Here is a 24,494-nt window from a genome sequence, read left to right on the forward strand (position 1 = left end):
GCTATTTACACCCTGTATTTCTATTATAAAGTAGGTAGATTTTTTTGAAAAACAACCTTTGGCATTTTAAAAAGGGCAGTAAATACTCATACCACAAATGAGCAAAAGCCAAACTAGCAGTGGTGTTTTCCCATCTGGACCAACACCACCATCTTGTGAATAGTTCTATGAATGGTCTTGTTGTTCCTTACTATTTAGGGCTCTTTCAGAAGGCATGGGTTCCCATCACACTTGCAAAATGAGGCCACTGTATTATTTGTTGAGTTTTATCTTAATCAGTTCTGTCACACATATTTGTAGTTGTGGGCTTATTACCAGCAAGCAGAACCTGGATCACTGAGCCAACACATCAATCTGATTTTGAATGGGATGTTTTAGGCCAGTAATACATCTCTGAGTCCTGGATTGTCCTCTTGAGGAAGGAAGCCCTTCACATGCGGAGCTTTGCCTCTCTCATGGCAAAGAGGGGCCCAGCCACCTCCATGGCACTGGGTGTGAGGCACCTACCCTCACACCCAGCTGAGGATGTGCCAGATGGGAGAAGGGAGTGGGGACTGGACAGGTCAGATGAGGAGTGAGCGGGCTGGGACAGGGCTGTGGTTGGGACACACGTATCATCCCCTTCCAAGTCCCATAAAGCTCAGCGTGAATAAGTAATGAAGTTTGGGACAGTGTTATTATTTCCACAGGGCCCATTCTCTTCAAGGGTTCCAGGACTACCAGGGCCAGGAGGCTTCCATTGTTGAGAGATAGGGAGGCTGCCTGTGGCCATAGCTGTGTGGAGGGACCGGGCCTCGGTGAGGATAGCACTGATCTCTTGTGGATTCTAGGGGCTCCACCAGGTTTCTCAGGTAGGTTCCAAACATTTTTCATGAGGGGAAAACTCCATCCCCATGACAGGAGGAGAAGAGATGATCTGGCCCTAAAACAGAGCTTGACAATGTAAATATAAGTACTGTATTCTGTAGGTGACATCAGTTTATCTGGTCAGTGATCTGTTAGTTTAGAGGCCTCTAACTGAACCTTAATGGGTTGAACCTTCATCAACTATCAGATCAAGCATATCTATAGTTGCGTATTACATAACAGTTTGCTATGGCTAGGAAGGTGCCATTATAGAATATTGACTAAGTCATCTTGGTCATATAAAGCCTGCACCTCCTAAAGATGGTTCAAATTAAGTGAGGTCCCTCCAAACAAACCAGCAAGTAACATTTTCTAAAACTGTTTGACTTTTAAATAACAAAATGCCTGCCTTATTAATACAGTAATATATGCGAAAATAACTTGTGGTAGCCTTGATTAGACCATTTAGTCCACAAGGCAACTTTATTAATCAAAAGATTTTTACTTAACAGATCCATCAGATCAGACATAAGATAACAAAAAGAGCAGGTGCCACATAAGAACCCTTTGGGCTTGTCTTCAGTACCGGGAGATCAACGCTGCTGCAATCGGTGATGTGATGTTGCACCCCATAATGCTTTATGGAAATATGCTTATGAAAGTAAATACGACATAACTGGAATATTTTTATTCTAGATATGCCATGTACCATATCTCTGCAAGGTTATGATCTACTGGATATATTCATCCTATTTGTATGCATGTATCATTTTTGTATTCGAAGTTATGAATATTGGCTATGTACTTGTTTAATTTTAAGTAGCTTCAGTGAAGCAGTCAGTCAGCTTCCTGAGAAAAGACTATTCTTAGTAAGTGCCCAATCAAGAAACACTTAAGCTAACAATGAACTTGGAGATGCCAATCCACACCTGAGCTTTCCCAGGAATGTGGCCTGGCTGGTAAGGAACTCAGTCATGCATGGATATGTGACTTGCCCATGTGACTCCAAAACTCCATCTTGGAGCTGGATTCTGGATAGGTGAGAGAAGGGGGTCTCCACCCAAAAGAGAAAGTCTATTTAAGCCCCTGGGAGACCCCTCCATTTTGTCTTCAGCTGGCTCAAGAGATAGCCTCTCCACCCCCAAAAGATACCTGAAAGAAACTGGAACAAAGGACAGTAACCACAGGAGTGTGAGTGATTGCTGGATCCAGACTAGGAGGAGGCTATTCTGTAAAAGAAACTTATTGCAACATCTCTGAGGGTGAGATTTCATCTGTAATAACTTTCTCACTGTAATAGGTTTAGTCTTGCATGTTTTATTTTATTTTGCTTGGTAATTCACTTTGTTCTGTCTGTTATTACTTGGAACCACTTAAATCCTACTTTTTGTATTTAATAAAATCACTTTTTACTTATTAATTAACCCCGAGTATGTATTAATACCTGGGGGCGGGGGGAGAAACAGCTGTGCATATCTCTCTATCAGTGTTATAGAGGGCGAACAATTTCTGAGTAAAACAGATTTATTTGGGGTTTGGACCCCATTGGGAGCTGGGCATCTGAGTGTTGGAGACAGGAACACTTCTTAAGCTGTTTTCAGTTAAGCCTGCAGCTTTTAGGGGACATGGTTCAGACCTGGGGCTGTGCTTGCAGCAGGCAAGCACGTCTGACTCAAACAAGGCCAGGTTCTGGGGTTCCAAGCTGGCAGGGAAAACGGACTCAGAGGTAGTCTCAGCACATCAGTTGACAGTCCCAATGGGGTTTCTGTGATCCAACCCATCACAGGCAGGTGTAGTGAAGAACCGCTAAATCGATGGCAGAGTGCTCTCCAGTCGACCACGGTACTCCACCTCTCCGAGAAGAGTAAGGTAAGTCGACCGGAGAGCATCTCCCATTGACACAGTGCAATGAAGACACCGGGGTAAGTCGACCTAAGCTATGTCGACTCCAGCTACGTTATTCACATAGCTGGAGTAGCGTAACTTAGGTCGACTTACCCCGGGAGTGAAGACAAGACCTTTGCTAATTTAGATATGCCCCATAAACAGATACCCTGTGCTTAAAAGACTCTCTAAAATTACCATGAAGTGAATATAGCTCAGGTGCTGAAGCATAGCTTGGATTAATCCTTTTAACTGGACTCATAGCCACAATCACAACCCTCTCAATGATATTTTCAGCAGATTATGTGGTACACTTATGGGAAGGAAACGGACAGTTGAAACACCTGCTATGCTGTACCTTTACTTTTTCTTTTCTGGACGTAACAGCCTGAATGACAGCTGAAGTGAATGTTACAATTTTAAACAATGATTTTAAAAAGCAGTGACTAAAGTTAGTTTCTTAAATCCACTTTTGGGCACCTAAATAAATGATCTGATTTTCATTGAGGATCCAGCAACTCCCAATGAGGGGATAATTCATCTTCCAGATGGGATTCATCATTTATGGTAATAAAAGATACTAAATACAGGGATGCTATTAACCTCTGTGTCCTAATCAAATTCTAGCACTGCTGATTATATTCTGCCTACCTAAATTTTCAGTTAATATGCTATTATTCCTCACTTACAGTCTGAGCTTCCAAACACCGTGCACATACATAATTCTACTCCTATTGATATAATTGTGCCACTCACACACACAAACTTACATGTGCACATAAGCATTTTCAGGATCAGGCTCTTTGAGTCCCAAAGTACTGTGCGGTATTACCATACGTTACTAATTAGGAACAGCATACCAGCCAAGAAGGGTCTGCATTCTAATGGTGGTTATAGGGATTCAGTGCAACAGTGATTATCTGACCTTCAATTATCTGAAATTCCCTGTTATCCAAAACAGGGTCATGGCCCCATGACATCCATTAATTACAAGATGTTCCCTCTACTACCTTAAATAATTAAATGCTTCCTATTACATTTGGATATTCAAGGTTGTGACTTATATGCAAAGTTATTGGGGTGAAAGGTGCCATATCGAGGTAAAGTATTATATAAGTATAATTAATAACAATGGGCAACACTGACAGATAAAGATGAGTGAAGAGGTAGGTTTTAGTCTATGCACAGATTCCTGATTGAACTGGAGACGGTTTTGACAAACACATAAGAAGGAATCTTTCTCTCACATTTCAGATACATTTTGATGAATAAATATATATATAAGTCCAAGATGATGTGAAGTATTCAAGCATTATGTTAAGATGCCTACTTTGAGTATTACATCTTGATTCCCTGTAAAAAGCTCACTTATCTTAGCACTTCTGATCTGTGGCATTTTAAATAAATGAGGTCTCCGCATAATTAAATTGTCTTGGTTTTAATTACGTTCCCTTGAGTTTTTTTAATTACTTTGCAAGTTGAGGAAAGCCTCATTGGGAGAATGGATCTGAAATCTCTGATGTGTTTAATAACGTCAAGCAACAAAAATAGCAGTGGGGGAAAATCTTATTAAATCGTATTTGCAGGCTTTCTTATATCTTTCAATAAGGTTAATATCAAACAGCTTACCTTGTCATCTAATTTCCGTGCGCTGAATGAAAGTTCAACATAGTCATCGTTGCCAGATAATTCTTCAGCAATCACCTAAATGAGAAGCTACATATGAGTTTTGCATGTATAATGAAAGAAAATAAAATTAGGAAAGATGCCATTTACCAGCATGTGGACTATAGACCCTATCAGCTGGAAACTGACAGTCACCTTCCAAGAAACCAGACACGTAGCTAGCAGAGATATCAAAATAGGTCAAAACAGTACACTTTCCTCTGGCAAAGTATTTTGCCTCTAACTGAGTGGAAGATGTTCATAAAACAGGTTATTAATTTTTAAGATATTTCTAGGCAACCTGCCATGATAAATAGAAAGATTAGGAATGAAATTACCTGTAATTAATTACCATGAAATTCAGGCCTTGTCTACAGTAGGAGTGATTTTCTAGTATAGTATAGTATAACCATATAGCCCGATAGTGGAGATGCAGTTATATCAGCATAAAGACACTGGGGGCTAATCTATACTACGAAGGCTTTGCTGGTATAACTATACCAGCAAAACCCGTACTGGAGATGCAGCTTAAACCAGTTTAGTTAAATCATCTCCCCAAACAGCATATACTATATTAGTAAAATGACTCTTTTGGCATCTGCAAAGGAGTGGGAGGGGAGGGGGGGTGAGAAGGAGAGGTTTGACCCGTATTAACATAAACTAGAAGTGTGTGATATTTTCACATTCCTAACCAATGTAGCTATGGGCAGCAAAACATTGTAGTGTAGACCTAGTCTGATATAGCTTATGCCAATTCCCCTGGCTAACATAAGGTATGGCAGTATAAGCAGAGTTACTCCGATGTAACTGCATCTATATTAGTGCCATGTCTACACTAGGAGTGCTTTGCTGGTATAGCTATACTGATATACTCTAGCAACTTATACTGGCAAAACTGCGCTTTCACTGGTATAATTTATTCCAGACCCCCTGAAAGAAGCTACACTGGTAAATCACATCCCTGGCTGACACAGTCATGCCAGCAGAAGTCTGTGGTGTAAATATGGCCTTGGGCTTTTATTGGCATCGTTATGTCAGGAAAAACTCACGTGCCTGACATAGGTAGGCTGGTAAAACTTTTAAATGTAGAGCAGGCCTTAAATAGAGCTAGGGCAGTGTACCTGAAAATGCCACCAAAAGCAAAATGACATTTCAATTTTTTTTCCAATTGAAAAATAACTTTCTGCCCACAAAAATGCTCCCACAAGTCATTCCCCAAAAGCATACACAAAACAGAAATTCATGCCCATTGCTCACATATTCGCCAGCCATATCTGTCTCCCACCCAGGATTAAACCATAAGACTCCAAAACCTTGGAGGACTAGTTGGGTGACCAATGACATCCTTTAAACCAGCTAGGTACTGCCTGGGTCAGAGTGATAATCAGTGTACTACAGCATGATGCTTCTACTATTCTACTGTACAATTCTCAGGAGTCAACAGCGCTGCTTGGAGTCTCACATTGTTTCAGCAGCATATACTGGGACTTTTTGGGACAAATTAAAAAAAAAGAACAAAACTGGAGGCTGACTTTAGCCTAAAAAACATGTGTCATAGAAAACTGGTATTTGATCACACAAAATATTCACAAGCACGGATTTGTGTGCACAAATCCCTAATTGTGCATGAAAATACAATCACACGTGCACACACACATTCATTTTATATGTGTAAGTGAGACCTGAGTTGCTGAAAATTTGTCCCGTAATGCATTAGATGATATTTCTGTTCCAGGTAGACTACTGGCTGGAAGGATCATGTAGGACACATCACTATTAGCACATAAGGATTTGTATATCAAATTTTAAGCTTCAGCAATATTTTATAATTGAGTTACAAATCCCTACCTATGAGCACTGACAGACTTCTCTTTGAGTGGTTGAAAAAGCACTGCTGTATTATTTTATTCCATAGCCATGTAATAATAATATATTGATTAGACAATTCTAATGGTAGCGCCATACTAAAGATAATAGTACACCTATCTGGGATGTGAGCCTTTTCAATTCACTGAAGAATACGTAACTCAATAGGAGTTGTGCGTTAAAAACAAGTTGCAACATTAACATTAGTAAATTCCCTATTTCACAGATGCTCAATATGTATCCTGGGACCAAAATGAATTAAAAATATTTCACTTTGATTTATCACGTTGAGACATCCAGGTTTTCATACAATTCTTTCTGTTTGAGTTCAGCTGTTCTAATTTGAGTAAAGTCCATCTGCTTTACAGTACCATTGAGTAGGAGCCAGGATATGTAAGCCTTAGCCCATGTTATTAATAGTAAAATTGTGTTGATATTTTCAACACCCAGGTGGAGAATTAGTTAGCAAAACTATCTGCAGAAAGGCTAAGGACACGAACCTCCTTATCTATTTTGTTGTCATTTTAGGTTTCTGAAAGGAAATCTTAAATATTGTGATTGCTTTGCACTTAGGCAGCACCTTTCTGAGGATCTCCAAGGGCAGCAGAAATGTCATTCAGCTGAATCTCACAAGAGGCCACTGAAGAGGGAAGTATTCTACTAATAGACTGAGGAATCGAAAGGTTAACTGACTTGTCCAAGGTCAGTCAGCTATAGGGTGACCAGATGTCCCGATTTTATAGGGACAGTCCCGATTTTTGGGTCTTTTTCTTATATAGGCTTCTATTACCCCCCACCCCCGTCCCGATTTTTCACATTTGCTGTCTGGTCACCCTAGTCAGCTAGACAATGGCAGAGAGTGGAATCAGGATTTGCAAGATGAATTCCTGTTACTTGCTATAGCAACTAGGCAACATTGATTCTCAAACTAGGAGTAGCACTTTTGTAGTCCAAATCCTCACCTCACTAGTCTCAGGTCTCATTATTTTAAATATTATTAAATATTCACATTGCAGCAGCACATGGAGTCCCCAACAAGTATCAGAACTCCATGTCCTAGGAGCTGCGTGAACAGATAAGAGGATTATGGACCTGATTCTTGTTCACACTAAGTCCCATTACATCAGTGGTCGCACCCTTTTTGGGCTCAGGACCCATTTGTAAATGTTGATGGCCTATCATGACCAAGTAAATAGCCTGGGGGTGGAGAAAGGTTGTGTCCTGCCCCTGGAGTGGGTGGGAGGCCCTAGAGGAGGTTGGGTCCTGCTCCCGAGGGATATTGCTTTTCTACACTCACCCCACAGCACAATGAAGTCAATGGGGCTACTCAGATGTACAAAATTAAGCAGATGTATAAGTGTTAGAAAAATCAGGCCTAAGTACATTTTTAAGACTGTAAAGCATGGATTAGAAATAATCAAACAGTACAGCTTTCTTGTTCTGTACCTTTATCTGAATAATGCACTTTATGACACTTGGGAAAAAAAACAGAAAATATTTTCTTGTCATTTGTAGATTACAGGTATGTCCCCAGAAACATTCAACTAAATCAGAAGGCTCAAAACATTTTTTTCAGTTAGGGATCATGCTAACAATTCAATAGGAAACTTTTATGGAGAAGGTAGTCACATTAGATAGCTTTAAGCATGGGGAAAATATATTTAAGTCTGGCTTACTGTTATGGATGATTTCCCTGCTGTGTTCCCATGTTTCAGTAAGGATTTGGAGAGTTTCCTCTGTGAAACAATCTGTGCCAACACCAAAACAAAGGGAAAAAATTAGAAACTGTAGTAAAAACATGGATTGTGATTTGATTTTTATGTTATTGCAATTATTTGTATTTGAACCTGGGAACCCTAATCAAGGATCAGAGTCCCAATGGGCAAGGCACTGTACAGACAGGTAACAAAGGCGACAGTCCCTGCCCCAGGGAGTTTACAGTCGTGACATGACAGGCAGGATGCAATCGGAGGACAAGTGGGATGGGGAAGGGTGGGAGGATAGGTTAGAATTAACACAGTTGAGCAGAAAAGCAGAATCTGCACCTAATCATTTGCTTAACTAATGACAGATGGAAGGCATCAGGGCAGAAGTAGGTTTCTTAAACGGGTTTAAGAGACAAGGTGGCAGCTTAAGACTGCCAGGGAGTGTTTCTGATCCTTGGGGGGGGGCACACTGGAAAAATAATTCTACACAACTAAGCTACCAAAAATTACAATAACATCGAGTCTCTTTCTACGGGGCATCACAGTCTGTTTTACACAGGACACCCATTATTTAAAAACAAATAACTTTAAATTCAGACATAAACAGGCTGCATCACAGCCTGAGTTCCAACTTTGTCTCCACGGGGACTACACTTTGTCTGGAGCTCTATACAGCACACCGACACATCTAGTGGGTGACTAATGTACACCACATAAACATTATTCCAGGCATAATGATGAATTGTATGTTTTCCATTACAACAACCAGTAGATTTCCATAACCTTGAGACATTTAAACTAGGCTAGTAAAAGTAGGAGAAAAATATATCGTCGGGAAAATTCCTACACTAGCCCACAATAAGCAAGTGATGTGGTGATAGACTAGTAAATGATCTAGTTCATTAGGTCATTTCCATTATATGATTCTATTAAAATAGTTTTCATTAGAAACATGTAAAAATTATGAAATACTAGATATACACTAGATAACGCTAATGAAGAGAAAGCATTATCATCAATTATTTCCATTGCAGTGGCTCCTGGGAGCCCCATTATTTGTTCAGAACCCCATTGTGCTAGGTGCTGTACAAACACAAGACAAAGAAGGTTCCTGTCCCAAAGAATTTACAACCTACTATCAAATATGCAGAAAACATGCAAAATAGAGCATGGTTTTGGTATTAAAAACAATCCTTTCCCATTTTGTACAACACATTTTTAAGACGTTATGGCCCAGATGCACACTACATGACCTTTAAAGTGCAGTAACCTAGAAATGGAGACAAAAGTCACTCTTATGCAAAGCATGCAAAAAACAACAATTACCCACTGAAGAGCCCATAAAGGAAAGGGAGTGGTTTATGCCTGCTCAGCTGATGTTCTGGGAATTTGTATGGATTTGAACAATATGCTAAATTAGTAACCGTAATTATCATAACAGCTTTAACTAGCACACAGCATACTAACTTAAAGAATTACATACTGCAAAGTACAATGGCAACCTGCACAAGTTTGATACTGTTTTTCATTATCTCAGTGGGAGGCGGACTTTGAGCAGTCTTTGCAGTGGAGGAGGAGGACTGAAGAATGGCACCCATATTTTGCTTTGCAGAATCACATATCTCAGGGTACGTCTTCACTACCCGCCGTATCGGCGGGTAGCGATTGAGTTATCGGGGATTGGTATATCGCGTCTCGTTAAGATATATCGATCCCCAAACGCGCTCCCCGTCAACTCCGGAAGCTGAAGTTGCGTATCTTAGATCGATTCCCCCCCCCTCCCCCCAGTGTAGACCAGCCTCACACAGGCAACTAGCACTAAGACAATGCTGTTCTTTCAGATGCAGTTTTCTGGACAGTGCCCCAGTGATGTGGGACATAACCGAGGTAACACAACTACTTTAACAGTGATAACAGCAGCCTTTGGTATGGGCACAGCCAGAGCATGCTTAGTTTCACTTTAAGAAGAGGGATCCATAGAAGAAGCTGCTGCCATTAAACTATATGTATTTTTAAAAAGAGTTAACTAATTCGTTGCATGTAAGAGTTTTGTTCAATGGCCATAAATACTGCAGATGAGACTGCTGTGTAGAGGCAAGAATTAGGTAGTGCACTATGACTCTTTTGTTCTACTCTTGACTCTTCCAAAGATTATTCAATCGACACACATCTGCGTCTCAGCCTACCCATCAGTCAAATGGGTTCAAGTAAAAATCACCGATCTCCCATGAGTTCAATTAACTTTTTTCAAAGACCTGTCAGAGATCCTCAGATGTTAAGCACTACAGACTTCCAAAGTATTATAAAGTTATGGGCTCTGTGCATAATGGAACAAAGGGAAAGTATCTTCTCAAGCAGGAGAGCAAAATACAATTAGTAAGAATAATTCCTACTTCCAATATGCTTTTTAGTCCCTTTAGTCCCGTAGATGTGCTACATTAATCTCTAATGTATGATAGAACTTGGATGGAAAACAATCACCCTTCACCTACTCACCTGTAGTCGCTAAAAGTTATCTTTACCCAGATCCTTTAGTAATGCCAGCATTTTTGCCCTGAACTATTCACCTCATTTCAACTTCTAGCCCTACCTTCGCTCCTTTGCGAGTTGTTCAAAGTACTAAGATGCACTGCACATAAAGTAGCTTGAAACTCTGGGGTCTCCACTTGTGTGGCAGCTACATGCATCAAAATAGAGTGAATGGAATTTATTTTGATGTTCCTATTATTAGCTCGTTTTAATGAGACCAGCTCTCTAAGCTATTAGTGTCATTTTGCCGCAGCAAACACTCTGCATATGTAAATATGTGTATTCGTGTGTGAACACCCACACGTTGTTAATCAAGTGGCCAGTAAAATGGATCCATCTGGCAGCTCTATGCCTGCATCATTGCCTCAAATAGTAATTAACAATTAAGATTTGCAGGCTGTCATTTAAATAATTGACAAAAAAATCAATTTTTACAAGCAGTAAATTGCCCTTTTTGTTTGCATGCTAAAAAAGTAGCTGTTAGTGGCTGGAATGGCTTTTTTTTTTTTTTTGGAAGCTGCCATCAATTATGAATCACATTTATTGCTTATCTATAGATGTAACATTACTTCCCCAGCAGAACCATAAAAAGCGTTAGCTATTCTGGCTGCTAGCAAGCAAGTTTCAGCCAACTGGAACACATGAACATAGGAAGCAGCTGTTTAAGTTCAGAGTTACAAAGAGATGGTTGAACTTGCAATATGGCCAAAGGCAAGGCATTTATCAAAAGACTTTTGTTTGTTAGACGTCTTTGGTTTGACTCCTACTTCAGCAATTCACAATTGAAAACTTTAGGGGAAAAGGTGTTTCTACAATAGCAATGTAAAGAAGTGGTACAGAAAGTGAAAAATCTTTTCTTTCTACAAAACAGGTATTGGGGGGCAGTTTGGACCCTTTTTTCCCCCAAAACATTTTCATGAGATCCCTGATATTGTACTGAGAACTGGAAATAGGAGTAGAAAAAAACAAATGTTCCATTTAAAGAAAAAACACCAGATATATAATGATGTTATACATATTCAAATATATGCAAATTAGAAAGTAGATTCATCCAGATTTCGAGATCTTCAACATTAAGGCCAAATTCTAAGATCAGTTACACTGAAAAAACTCCTTTGAAGACCCTCTGGGTTTGCATTGCTGTCACTGAGCTCAAAATCTGGCCCAATGTGTTAAGGAGAGGGATGCGCCCAAACTAAAACTCTGGAGCTTGGGGTGATTAAATCTGGATCCATATTTTGCACTTTGATCCCAGCTCCAATTTAAAATGGTATGAAAGCTGCTCTGCCTGTTTAAAAAAGCCAACAACAACTGGGGATTATAAAAGTTATGACAGTGAAGATCTATGGCATTGGCAATGATTGTGTATAGCGCCAACTTCCCATAAAAAGGTCTGGCAACGTACATCAGAATTAACCTACAATATCTGTTACTTGAGCTTTGGTCCTTTTTTGACAAGCAATTACCAAGCATGCCAAGCTGCCAAGCTATGTAGTGGTAGAAGTGGTTTTAAGATGTGCACAAAATTGACTAGGATAAATGTCCAAGATCATTTTCATTTGTGACATATGCCAGGATATGAACTCTGGTATCTGGAGGTTGAAAGGCTAGACTGGTAATCTAGTGTGTCAGCTAAAGCTCATGAGATACCTATAGTAAAAAGAGAAAAGAATTTAGTAGCTGTAGAATGTCCAGACCCCTGACTTATACCTAACCCTAAATACTATGTCCACACTGGTGTGTGTGTGTGTGTGTGTGTGTGTGTGTGTGTGTGTGTGTGTGTGTGTGTGTGTGTGTGTGTGTGTGTGTGTGTGAGAGAGAGAGAGAGAGAGAGAGAGAGAGAGAGATAAGTAATAGCATACTTTCACTATTTCACCCCTCATCACATTTAATTTTATTGTAGACACACACACAATGCCCTTGCACCTCCCCCCCCCCCCCATTAAAATGCTGAGGGTTGTTGATGTTTCACCCATATTTGGAACAATGGTTCATTAAGGCAAGATTAAAAGAACTGACCTACTCAGGTTCACACTCTGTAGACCCTTCCCCATTACATTTCTTGTCTGAGGCAGTGTCATTCCTCTCTCTCTACTGCTGCTGTATCCAACCCCACTTTATGGATTATGTTCTCCATAACATATTCAACACACTTCAGGATTGGATTTGAACCATATAGTACTGATCAGTCCACAGCATATTTAGAGCTGAATTAAGGCTTTTTCTTATTTGCTATTGATTTTAAACAATGACAGCAGCCAGCCAGCCAGTCAGAACAGGATATTGGGGGGGGAAAAATCAGTGCTCACCACCATAATATAATAGGACTCAATGACATTGTTGGAAAGGGTTTATCGATATAAAATGGTTTGAAATTCAATTAGTGTATGGCATCTCTAGCTCTTTGGGAAAAATAGTTTTAATTCATTAATTTTTCATGGATCAATGCAGTAATTCATATAAAAGATGCAATATGTAAAACAAAGCGTTAAGAACTGTGAAAAGTGTTCCGATAACATAAGTCTCTGAGTTTCATGCCATAATGGAAACAATATGACCTCAAAGATCATGTGGAACACTCTGCTACAAAAGAATGACTAAACTAGGCCTCCTAAGGATTACAGAGGGATTTTAAACAGTTAGTAGAAGAAAGCTAATAAGAGTGCTGCATGGGATAATTTTACAGCACTCTGAGCCAGCAGGAATAAAACGGCATTCATGTCCCACAAAGTACATTATTCAGCCCATTAATGAATTCAATTACTTCATTCTGAGAAGAGCAGGGGCCAGATTTTTAATGGTATTTAGATGCCTAAATATAAAGACAGGCGCTTAGTGCGAGCTGGGTGCCTATCTTCGTTTTTAGATGCCTAAATACCTTTAAAAATCTGGTCCTATGTCTTTTTCAGCATAAGAGTAGTCTTCAGTCTATTGGTCCACTATTCTTACACAGAATATTTCTATTAAATAGAATTTAAATTAAATCAGGTCTAATCATGGGTCTTTTAGCCTTTTTCCAATTTGAGAGCAGTGACTGAAAGTGGATTAATTATCTTCGAGTGCATAATCTCGTTAATGACATATAGTATTAAAAGTATATGTGAAGTAGTGACAATTATTATCAAGAAGCAAGTTCCTTAATAAAATGTGTGTGTGTGGGGGGGGGGGGGGGGAGTACTAAATCCCAAAGTAATATTTGCTCAGATTCATGGCATACAGGGATGCAAACATCTGCTTGACATTGGCTGCAGCTGTTCTCCAGGGATGCTGCTCGCTATAACAAAATGCAAAGTGATAAATCGCAATAGTTTATTTTATTTATTTATTTATTTAGCATTTCTGTACTTAAACTACCCAGTTTTTTGGGGACAAGTTTAGGGCCTAATCTTGAAAACAGTTATGCATATGGGGGACTGGTTGTGATTGGTCATGAAACCAGAAAGCTATCACACTGCTGCTGTTCTGGGAGCTTTTCTACAGCAACTTCATTAGTTTATAAGCATTAAGAATAGAGCGGGGCAAATGTTTTGACTGAAATGTTTTGGCAAAAAATGCAGATTTGCTGACTCCAAAACATTTCATGAATTCATATCAACCTTGCCAAATTGCTTCAGCAAAAGTTTTTTTTTTTTTTCAAAATGAAATTTTTCAATTTTTCAATTCAAAATGACATTCTGTTTCAAAATTTCCTTCATTTTTATCTTTTAAAATTGTAAAAGGTTTAAAAATGCTCAAAATCAAAACAAAACATGTTTGGTTTGGCCCAAAACAATTTTTTTTATACTTTTTGATTTGCCATAAATTTTGAAAAAATTCAATTTCTGTTAATTTCTGTATGATTCCCCACCACCACCAAATTTTTCAGAATTGCCAGAGAACTGAAAACTCACCGATCTCTCATTAAGCACATAACATGCACAAATGAGCATAGTTACTCTGAGCAACCAAATGGTAGATATGTGAAAAATACAGACACCTCCGAGAGTAGAGCAGGGCTTGAACTGGGACAAATCATGGATAGTGAGTGAAGTGGCACTTTTTTTTAAAGCCTGAAATCTTTCTCTGGTCTCTCATTTGAAAAAAATATATATTGTCCTTATGGTTATGGAGAATACTTTCACAATCTGAACCAAGTGTAACTGATGCAGAGATGTCGGCCTGAGTTAACAGAAAGCCTGAAACAACTGCCTGAAACTGAGAGATGTGCCCTGCTGAACTGGAGAGTTAACACAGATGCCCAAAGATGATAATTTAAACATTAACATTACTAACCATTTCACTGCTCAACGAAGCAGTAAGACAGGAGAAGGACAATCATATGAAGATCTACTAAGAGTCATGTTTCATTCTGGTCATTCTGGTGAGTGGTGATTGGGAAAGTAGAACCAATTTCTTTCACCTCAGTCAGACAGAAATACCAGAGGGTAGAAGCAGAACCCAGTGGAGCCCCCAAGCTTTGCCCCTTGTCCTGACCAGCAGGAACCTGTTCTGCTCTGGTGACAACTATGGAGCCAAACGACTTCCTCTCTAGCTCTAGCAGCACTGTTCCTCTCTCACTAGGGGTTAATTGCAGAACCTGCTGCATTGGTTGCACTCCGTTCACATTTTCAAGCTTTTCTTTGCAACCATGAGGGTTAGAAACATATTTTTTTTAAAATGAAAGCTGAAATTTTGATGTCAAAATTTGACACTGGAAACCAGAGCCTGGTGTGCCTATACCTTAATCCAGGCCAGCCCGTGGGTATATCTGAACCCTACTGAGGGGAAGCCAAGCTTGAGGAACCCAGCAAACTGTGACTGACTTCTCAAGTGAAGCTTGGCTTGAGAGAAAAGAGGGGGACCATTTGAGCCCCGGATTAGAGTGGGTAAAAATACACCTATTTTGGTTTAGTTTCAACTACCATACCAATCCTCCCTCCATTTTTTTTAAAGATACTCATATCTACCTCAAAGTAAATTCCTCTGGGGATGAAATTTTCCAGACTTGGTCTCCTCCCAACCCTGAATTATTCTGGAAAGCTTTAGTCAAAAAAGTTCAGCTGTATGTTTAAATTCTGATTAGAAATACATTCCGATTAGAAATTTTGCACTCAGGTAACTAAAATTCGGACTGGAGCTAGAAACATCAAATTTGGCTTGTTTGGTGTTATGGGTTCTATTCTTAAATAAGCTCAAAAATACCCAGTCCTAAAATGGCTCTAAATCAAGGAACTTTCATGCATCAGGGTTTGTGCATTGCTGCAAAAAGCACCCTATAAAAGTTATGAATATGTTTCAACTTCAAGATACATTTATTGAAAATATCTTGGGATTCTCACTGCAACACAGTGTAAAATCTTGACAGGCATTGGCATCTGTTTGTCGGTAGTGACTTTTGCAACTGAGTGAGAGTTCTATTATTAAATGTTAGTTTTGCACATTAAATTTAGGGCTTGTCTACATGGCAAGCGAGGGTGTGAAATTACAGCGCATCAGTTTTCCATGCAGTAAGTTCCTGTGAGGGCCCTGCTACAGCACAGTGAAAGTTCCAGAATGTGGCTCAGCGTACAACTGCTACTTCAAAGTAGCAGTGCTAAGCCACACTCTGGGATTTTTGCTGCACTGTATCAGCACCCACACGGGATGTTACTACACAGCAAGCTAGTGCACTGTAGAGTCACACCCTAGCTTGCCGTGCAGTAACTTGCCTTGTAGACAAGCCCTTAGAAATGAAGTAATATTTGGTGGAAAACTTAACTGGTGTATTTGCCCATACTAATATCCCCCCCACTGTTACTCACACCTTCTTGTCAACTGTTTGAAATGGGCCACCCTCATTACCACTACAAAAGTGATTTTTCCTCCCTTGGTACTGTTAATTGAATTGTCTTGTTAGCACTGTCCCCCTACTTGGTAAGGCAACTCCCATTTTTTCATGTACTGTGTATATATACCTGCTACTGTATTTTCCACTCCACACATCTGATGAAGTGGGTTTTAGCTCACGAAAGCTTATGCCCAAATAAATTTGTTAGTCTCTAAGTTGCCACAAGGACTCCTCCTTGTTTTAACTGGTGTAGTACAGCACAGTACATCCCACATATGTAAGCTGTATAAGAAATTTCAGTTTGTATAATCTTTTATATGATATTATGGGATCTAAAGAGAGAGCATATTTTAAGGCAATGTTAATAAGTAGGAAGTATTAAACTTGACCTTTTAACATTAACCCTTAGAATTTCCTAACTTTTAAAGCTTAATCTCTCAATGTAGCATTGTATTAATGTGCCACTAATTTTTGCATGGAATATATGTATTAACATGGTGCAATTAATATTAGATTGCAAGGACTCTTCAGGGAAAGTTAAAAAAACATGACATTGAAAGGTCATTTCAGACTGGAGAGCCTGGCTCAACAGCTCAGTTCAGTCATGCTGCTGCCTCTGAAGGAAGAAAAGATTTTAAATATTATTTTTTTTAAACTGTAACAATCAGGAAGACTGCTGCTGTTTTATTTGAAAGGGCTACTGTTAAGAGTGGGGAGAAAAAAATAACTTTGAAATAAATGTCTCTATTTAGCATATTAACTTTTTCCTAATTGCACACAGCAATGTATGGCTCTTTGTTATACTTGCATACAAATAGCCTAGCAATCTGAAAGATATGTTGAATGTATCTACACTTAGTCTTCAAGCTACAAATAATGATTCCATGCCAATATGCCGCTACTTGCGAGAGTCACATGTAGGCAGGCAGAATTACAAGAGGCTGACTCTTGTCAGGTCATTGGAACTAACACTCCTACTTTTGTTAAAAGTTCAGTGGGACCATTCATCATTCTAAGTGGTTGGAGCCTAACGGAGCTGCATCTCATTGCCCTCATCACTGCGTGGGGATATTGGTTCACCGCTGAATCACGGAGAAGAATGCTACCAGCCTCACTTCCTGAAGTACTTGGATTTTCCAAGCCTTCCATCCGAGGCCCAACATTGGTTTTGTTCTATAACATCTGACAACATCACATCTGTTGGTAATATGGTTGCAGGCAGTGCTTAATTTGTGCCATGGCTTGCCAGGGCTGAGCCCCAGAACCATTAGGCTTGGGAGTTCATAGCTCTGGCACTCTTAGGCTTTCTGCATCAGTTATGAACGTAAAAAAATTGCTTGAGCCCCAACACCTAATTGCTTGAGCCCCAGCACCTTTCATTACAAATTAAGCCCTGGTTGCAGGCTGTGTGCCATAGAAGAGAGGTCCCTCACAAAGATCTGAGTATCTCTGAAGAGAGACCCACTTTTGTCTGGTTAGAGCATGTTGTCCATACCACTGCCTTCCCAAATGAGCTAAATCATCATCTATCATCTTTGACTAACATTATTCCGATAGATCATGCTTTTGGAAGGGGGTATTACAGGGATTAATCTCAAAGTGCAGGTTTAGTGCACATGTAAAAGATAATCTAAACACAGATTCAGGTAATGGTTTATTTCTTTTTGGTCAACCTCTACCTGGAACAAAAGAAGGAAACATGGCATATTTATGAAAAAACCCTCAGTCTTTTAGATTATGTCTAAGAATCCAAAGTCTATCCTATGTTTCATATAACATCTCCTATTTTTGATGGGAAAGAAACTGAATTGATAGACAGGCACAAAAAGTCATAACGTTTTATGCACCCATTAAATTGCAGTGTAGCAACAAATTCATGTCAAAGTTAGCTGAAGAACAGCAGCCATCCCATTATCATCCTACAAAATACAGTAATTACAGAAAACTGCTAAGTGTTGGAGTAAGTGCCGTATGTAGAATCTCTGTTGCAAGATTTTCAATCCTGGTCTCATATTTAGCTGCATTTGGGTGTCAATTCCACTGCTAATATCATATTTTTAAAAGCGTTGATGACTTATGCAAAATTTAAAAACATAAACTGCCTAGCTATGTTATCAAAAACTTCAAAGCTACATTTCTGGGGTCAGATTCCATGTTATTATTTTTTCTTGGTTACCATTAACAGTAAAATTATACCACAACCAAGCCAGCTGTGTGTTATTTATAGAGGCAGAATCATTATAAGGGCATGTTTTTGCGAATGGCAGCAGCAATGAGGTTTTTGCATTTTAAAACCAATTACGAAAAAACATTTAATACATTATTTTCTAGATTTTTCTTTCCTCTCTATAAACAGCTCCTTTTCTTTGACTGAGACCACAATATGCCCTCAAGAGCACTGCCAAAAAGCACATGGTTTATCGTGCATTTTAAAGATCCTAATTACCCATCCATCCCTGGTAATCTACCAAAACTACAAATCTATACATTTGTGTTTTATAAAACCAATGAGAAGCCTTTCCTTCCTATAAAACCTTTCTTTTATATCTTACCAAACATTTATAGGGCCAAATACTCAGCTGTGCTGTGCAGCTGAGGAGAAGGGGGGAAGAAGGGAGGGGGCTCCTTTTTCTTGATCCTGGGACCAAAACAACCCTGGTATAATTTAGAGCATTCACAAGGCTACTGTAAATTATAACAGGTTTAGCTGTCCCATTGGACCCATTTTGAAAGTTCCTGCCACTTGGTGTAGTCTCGACCATTCGAAAAGAAACACATTTGCTCTCTCAGAAGTATTTTTTATGACCCCCGCAAAAGAAGTCATGTTTGGCAGGGATGATATAGCAGTATCCAAAGCAGGGAAATCAACCCAATCCTCCCTCGAGTTTGGTGATAGATTTTTAACAAGGGGCTCCTGAGAGCTGCCTCCAGCACATTGCTGATGGTTAAGGCTAAGATTTTGTCATGGATATTTTTAGTAAAAGCCATGGATAAGTCACGGGCAATAAAGAAAAATTCACAGAAGCCCATGATCTGTCCCTGACTTTTACTAAAAATATCCATGATATAATGGTAAGGGGCTGGTTAGCTGCCAGGTGGCTGGAAGCTCCGGGGCCCCCACCACCCTAGGGAGCTCAGAACTTCAAGGTCCCCCTTCCGCCTCCCCCCCCCAGAGGTGGGGAGCTGTGAGGGTCTCCCTGCCCCACCACCACGGCCGGGGAGCTGCAGGGATCCCCCCAACCCACCGTGGCTGGAAGCTGCAGGGTACCCCCAATGCCCATGGCGGCTTGGAGCTTGGGGGCTCGCTGCCTCAGGCGGCAGGGGTACCTCACAGCTCCCTGCCACTGTGGGAGGTGGCGGGACCCTGCAGCTCCCAGCTGCTGGTGCTAAAGACACAGAGGTCTTTGGAAATCATGGATTCCATGACTTCCGTGACCTCCATGACAAAATCGTAGCCGTACTGATGGTGCTGTAGATAAAACTGCCTGTAATCACAGACAAGGTGGGCAAGGCATATCTTTTATTTGACCAACTTCTGTTGGGGAAAGAGAGAAGCTTTGGCGCTTACACAGAGCTCTTCTTCAGGTAATCATTTGGATTTTTCTGACAAACTATTCCTTCTAGCCTCCTTGAGATTCAAAGGATGCCTCTGTGATCCAAGCTTCCTGAGAGCAATCTTCAATTGCTCCTGCTTTTCCTGAACAACAATAAGGAGGACAAGGAGGAATTCTTGGGGAGGGAGGGTAGTGAAAGCAGTTGCTTCTTCTGTGGAAAACAATAATGTTCCTGTTACAAGTTTAAGTGGAAGCGTTGCAAAGTGTAATCCAACCCAGAGGTTCACAAAGCTCCTTGCCAGCTCTCACCGTAGGATATGTTACTCCTAACCACAAAATGTTCAATTACATTCAGTTTAGCTGGTGCATGACGACTTAACAAGACTAAGACAGTCCTTAGTATTGTTATCAGGAATAAAGCTGGGATCCAATATACCTCAACCCTTCAGAGCAAAAAGCCTGACATTTAGAAATAAACCCTGTCTCCTTTTACATAAGCAGGCACTAGCACAATATGTATTGCTCATATAGGACTGATTCTGCCACCCTGACTTATGTGGGCCCCAATTCTGACAACATTTATCCACCTGCTTTACTATAAGCAAGCTAACAGTCCCATTTACTCACCCATGTGAGCAAAGTTAAGTAGGTTCCTAAATCTTTGCTGTATGTGCCATGTAATCATATGGGTAATAGTTTACTCCCAAAGCAGTGTCACTAATTTTAATGAGGCTACTTAAGCAATGCAGTACTGCTCAATTTATGTGAGGCAGAACTGGGCCCTTAACTTAAAAGGCAAATTGCTGGTGGATCAAGCGTCGTTGTCTCATATGTCCCAAGTGCACCTGAAGAAGGTTCAAATCAACAACACCTCTCTGTGTATTAGTCCCGTATAAAGCACCAAAGTGGTGAAGGAGAATGATTTTAACGCATCTGATGAATTTCACTCAATGGGTCTTTCAGCAAAGCAATATATTTAGTATCAATACTAACAGAAGTGGGGGAACGGGGCGGGGGAGGAGAGAAGAGGGAGACACTTACTTGTCCAAGAGTGCATTCCATGCCACCAAGAAAATCTGCATCTTTCAAGCCATTGTGGTTGCTGCTAATGTCATGGACTTCAAACCGTAGCCGCTGAACCTCTTCAAAGTAGAAGTCCACTGTAAATAACTTGGAGAAGATTGGATTTATACAGGTTCGAATCACTTCTGTCCTGTCAACCTGCCAAAAGAAAAAAAAAAACCCTATGAGAATTTACCTCAGTGACTTCTTGCTCTGTCAGTAATGGGCTACAACATGAACCAAACTGAAAGCGAAATTAAAAAACAAAATTATGTGAATGAAGAATCTTTAAAGAGACAGTAGTTTAGATACAAAATGTGGTTGGCTTTTATTTAAAAAAAAAGATTTAATAAGCTAATTGGCTGAGCTTGTGAGGCTTTACATGCAACTCAATGGTATTTCTCTGTTTGTCTGTCTGTCAGATTATCTGTCTTTTGTAACATAACTTTTGAACGTCACATCCGATCAAATCCTGGTATGAGGGGACTGGGAGCACCCGGAACCCCAATGGGTGGGGGGACATTGGAGGACCCTGGAATGGGGGAAGGTAAGTGTGGGGATACACAGATCCCCTACCGTTGGGGCAGAAGAGTGTACTGTAGGGCATAAGGGGAAGTGGGAATGAGGGTGAACAAAGAGCCACTGGCATGGGGAAAAGAATGGGGGGCCCAGAAATGGGAGACAGGCAGAATGGATGGCACACAGGATTCCCTGCCATGGGGAGATTGGGGTTGCATGGAGTCCCTTAACTAGAGGGGGATGGGAGTGTGGCAAACAGGGAGCTTCTGGGGGAGAATGGAGGGATGCAAGGAGCCCTTGGCGAGTGCAATAAGCTCAGCCCATACAAGCTACCAAGTGTGCAACTCCCTAATGTTAATAGCAGTGTTCTCATGTGAAAACAGGAGTGAGGTAGATTTAAGAAATTTCCTATACTCTTGGAAACCCAAAGACAATGACACATTACTATTTATTGTTTCTGTTTTTATAAGACAGTTTCCAAAAGAGAATTAGGGCCCTGTTGAACTAGGTGTATTTGTAAGAAATAATGCTAAGCCAGTACCAGAGAGCTCACAGTTTAAGTTCTAGGCAATACTCAACGAGTGAATAAACAGATAAAGGAAAGGTAATGGTAGAGAGATGCATTGCATCTGTGAGGAGTCACAGTGCTCTCAGTAGTCAAACTCAGAAATGCATGAGAACATGAAATTGACCAGACACAGTGAGTGAAAGAGAGCAGTGCATGCTGAATGAAATGCAATGAATTAACAAACAGCACAGTGAAAAGTAAATTAGGGTCTATACTCTAAATACATCTTCAGTGCAACTCCATTGTAGTTAATGGAGCTACACCCAGGATGAAGTTGGCTTTTCTATCCACTGGTCAGGACTTTCAAAAAGCTATCATTTTTATCTTTGCAGTGTTCCTTTAACCTTGAACTTTATTACTTCACTAGGTGGCTTTATATTCACAGGTTTTTTTAAAGAATAAAAGGAAGGGGGACTTAGTCTAATGGGTATGTTATCACCTTTGCCCGTTGCTTCCTAACTTTGTGCTCTCATGTAACAAAGATAAGAAGAAGAATACTGACTGCTGCTCTTCACCAACCACTGTGTAACTTTTAACTCTCTCTCTCTCACACACACACACACATAGGGAAAATTAAACACCTGATCTCAGCAGAGAGGCCATGGTCTGTAAAGATACATAATAAAATTCATATTTGTAGTAACATACACTGCTGCTACCTAGATCAACTGTTCTGTAGACAGTTAAAGGATTTCACTCTCCAGTGCTATCAGTTTAGCATTTTCAAACCAACAAAGTCACACAGAAAAATTAAATGGGTGGGGGAAAGGGGAAAGCTTTTAAAGATATTCACTTGGAATTACTTGCATGAGTAAGGGCTGGAAGAATCAGGCTCTTGGAGAGTAATATATAAAATGTATCCCTATTTTTCTCACTAGTCAATCACATACTGAGAGTGTCTGAGGGATGCTCATGCCCCTGCCCCATTCCCTAAAATTGTGCAAGAAACCACACCTCTACCTCGATATAACGCGACCCGATATAACACGAATTCAGATATAACACAGTAAAGCAGTGCTCTGGGAGGGCAGGGCTGCGCACGCCGGTGGATCACAGCAAGTTCCATATAACATGGTTTCACCTATAACGCGGTAAGATTTTTTGGCTCCCGAGGACAGCATTATATCGAGGTAGAGGTGTATCAGATCAAAATGTATTGCTGTGTTTCCATAAGAGTTTTCAGAAAGTACTTTAAACACATTGTCACAGGGTCGGCGCAGGCTCTCCCACTTTTGTGCCTGCACCCTGTGTTTAGGCTGGTATAATACAAAGTGTTCACTCCTCCTTTTGTTGGGTCACCCGTGTCTTTATTTACAGTGCTTGTGCAGTTCCCAGATCCTCCAACAGTTAGTGCCCCACAGACCCTCCCCAGGGTCTCCTGGCCCTTGAGGCATCCTTGTTGGCAAGGAGACATAAATACTGCCCTCCTGTCCCCTCCCAGGCTAGCCTGCCCACTGAGGTTTGCCCAGGGCTTTCATAGCCCTCTCCTGCCCCAGCCCAGCTGTCACGACTTAGCCCAGCATGTTCATCTGAACCAGCCCTCGTTAGGGCTTGCAGCTGGGCTCCCTGCTGAGTACCTGCATCTCTACACCTGGCCTACTGGCCAGAGAGCAGGCTGTAGCCAGCATTTTGGCAGGGCTTTAAAGGGGTATTATCCCTGGCCTGCCACACACGCCTACAAATATAGTAGCTGGTTTCTAATCTTAGAAGTAGTTTTTGCTGCTTTTCATTCTGCTGCATTATTGGTTACACAGCAAGCAATGGAACAATTTCTATTTGCCACACACTTTGGCCTAGTCCCGAAAAAAACTAATAATTCTGTAAGATTAAAGGAACCAATTAGAAAATGAGGTAGACATGGGCATGTCAGTCACTCATTAGACAACAGAAGTGACAGATTCTATCTCTTAGGGAAGAGTGATGGGTTCCTTTGTCTAATCCTTGGTGAACAACATCTGTAATGGGCAAAACGGCAAATGCTTGCTTAAGCTCCCAGAGAGAAAATGCCATATTAGCTCAAGAAGTGGCAATCAGTAAAGATATAAAAAGAGTACAGTAAATCAAAAGCATGAAGAATAAAAAAAAGTGAGGAGTATGACAGATATGGCAATTTCTTGCAATATCCGGGACAAACCTTATTGAATTAAGTTTAAGTATTTTATGAGTTCATTGTATTAAAAATGCAATTGTTTATGTATGATTGAGGGATTGTATGTAACATGTGTAGGGAGGAAACCTGACTAATGTAAACCCTGGTAAGTGGTATGAGTTTCTAAGGACTCTTTTAAATGATATGCCAGATAAAAGCAAACTTGTAGTTGAGTGTGTTTCCTAGGAAATACGTGGGAGGAGGGGAATGCAAATTCTCATCTCTAGACCCAACCTTTTGAAGCTCCGCCCTGAGAAGAAACCCACTGATTGCTGATCATCCGTTCCCAAGATCAAAGGCCCAAACTGAATAAAGCAGCAGCTGGGGGTCCTGGTTCTGA

At 40.4% G+C, this 24,494-nt stretch overlaps 1 protein-coding gene across 7 annotated transcripts in view; it reads right to left on the bottom strand.

The window, feature by feature from the left end:
- The window catches only part of CPNE4 (copine 4), a 326,914-nt gene that overhangs the window by 111,786 nt on the left and 190,634 nt on the right, over window positions 1–24,494 (bottom strand). For all 7 annotated transcript variants that reach the window (XM_065583639.1, XM_065583641.1, XM_008171356.4 and 4 more), the window contains 3 exons: window positions 20,898–21,077; window positions 7,938–8,009; window positions 4,360–4,434 (listed from right to left, as the gene is read on the bottom strand). In XM_065583639.1, coding sequence (XP_065439711.1) covers window positions 4,360–4,434; window positions 7,938–8,009; window positions 20,898–21,077 — 327 coding nt within the window. The remainder of the gene's footprint in view (window positions 1–4,359; window positions 4,435–7,937; window positions 8,010–20,897; window positions 21,078–24,494) is intronic.

This window comes from Chrysemys picta, chromosome 2, assembly GCF_011386835.1.
Source record: "Chrysemys picta bellii isolate R12L10 chromosome 2, ASM1138683v2, whole genome shotgun sequence".
NCBI classification, from domain to species: Eukaryota; Metazoa; Chordata; order Testudines; family Emydidae; genus Chrysemys; species Chrysemys picta.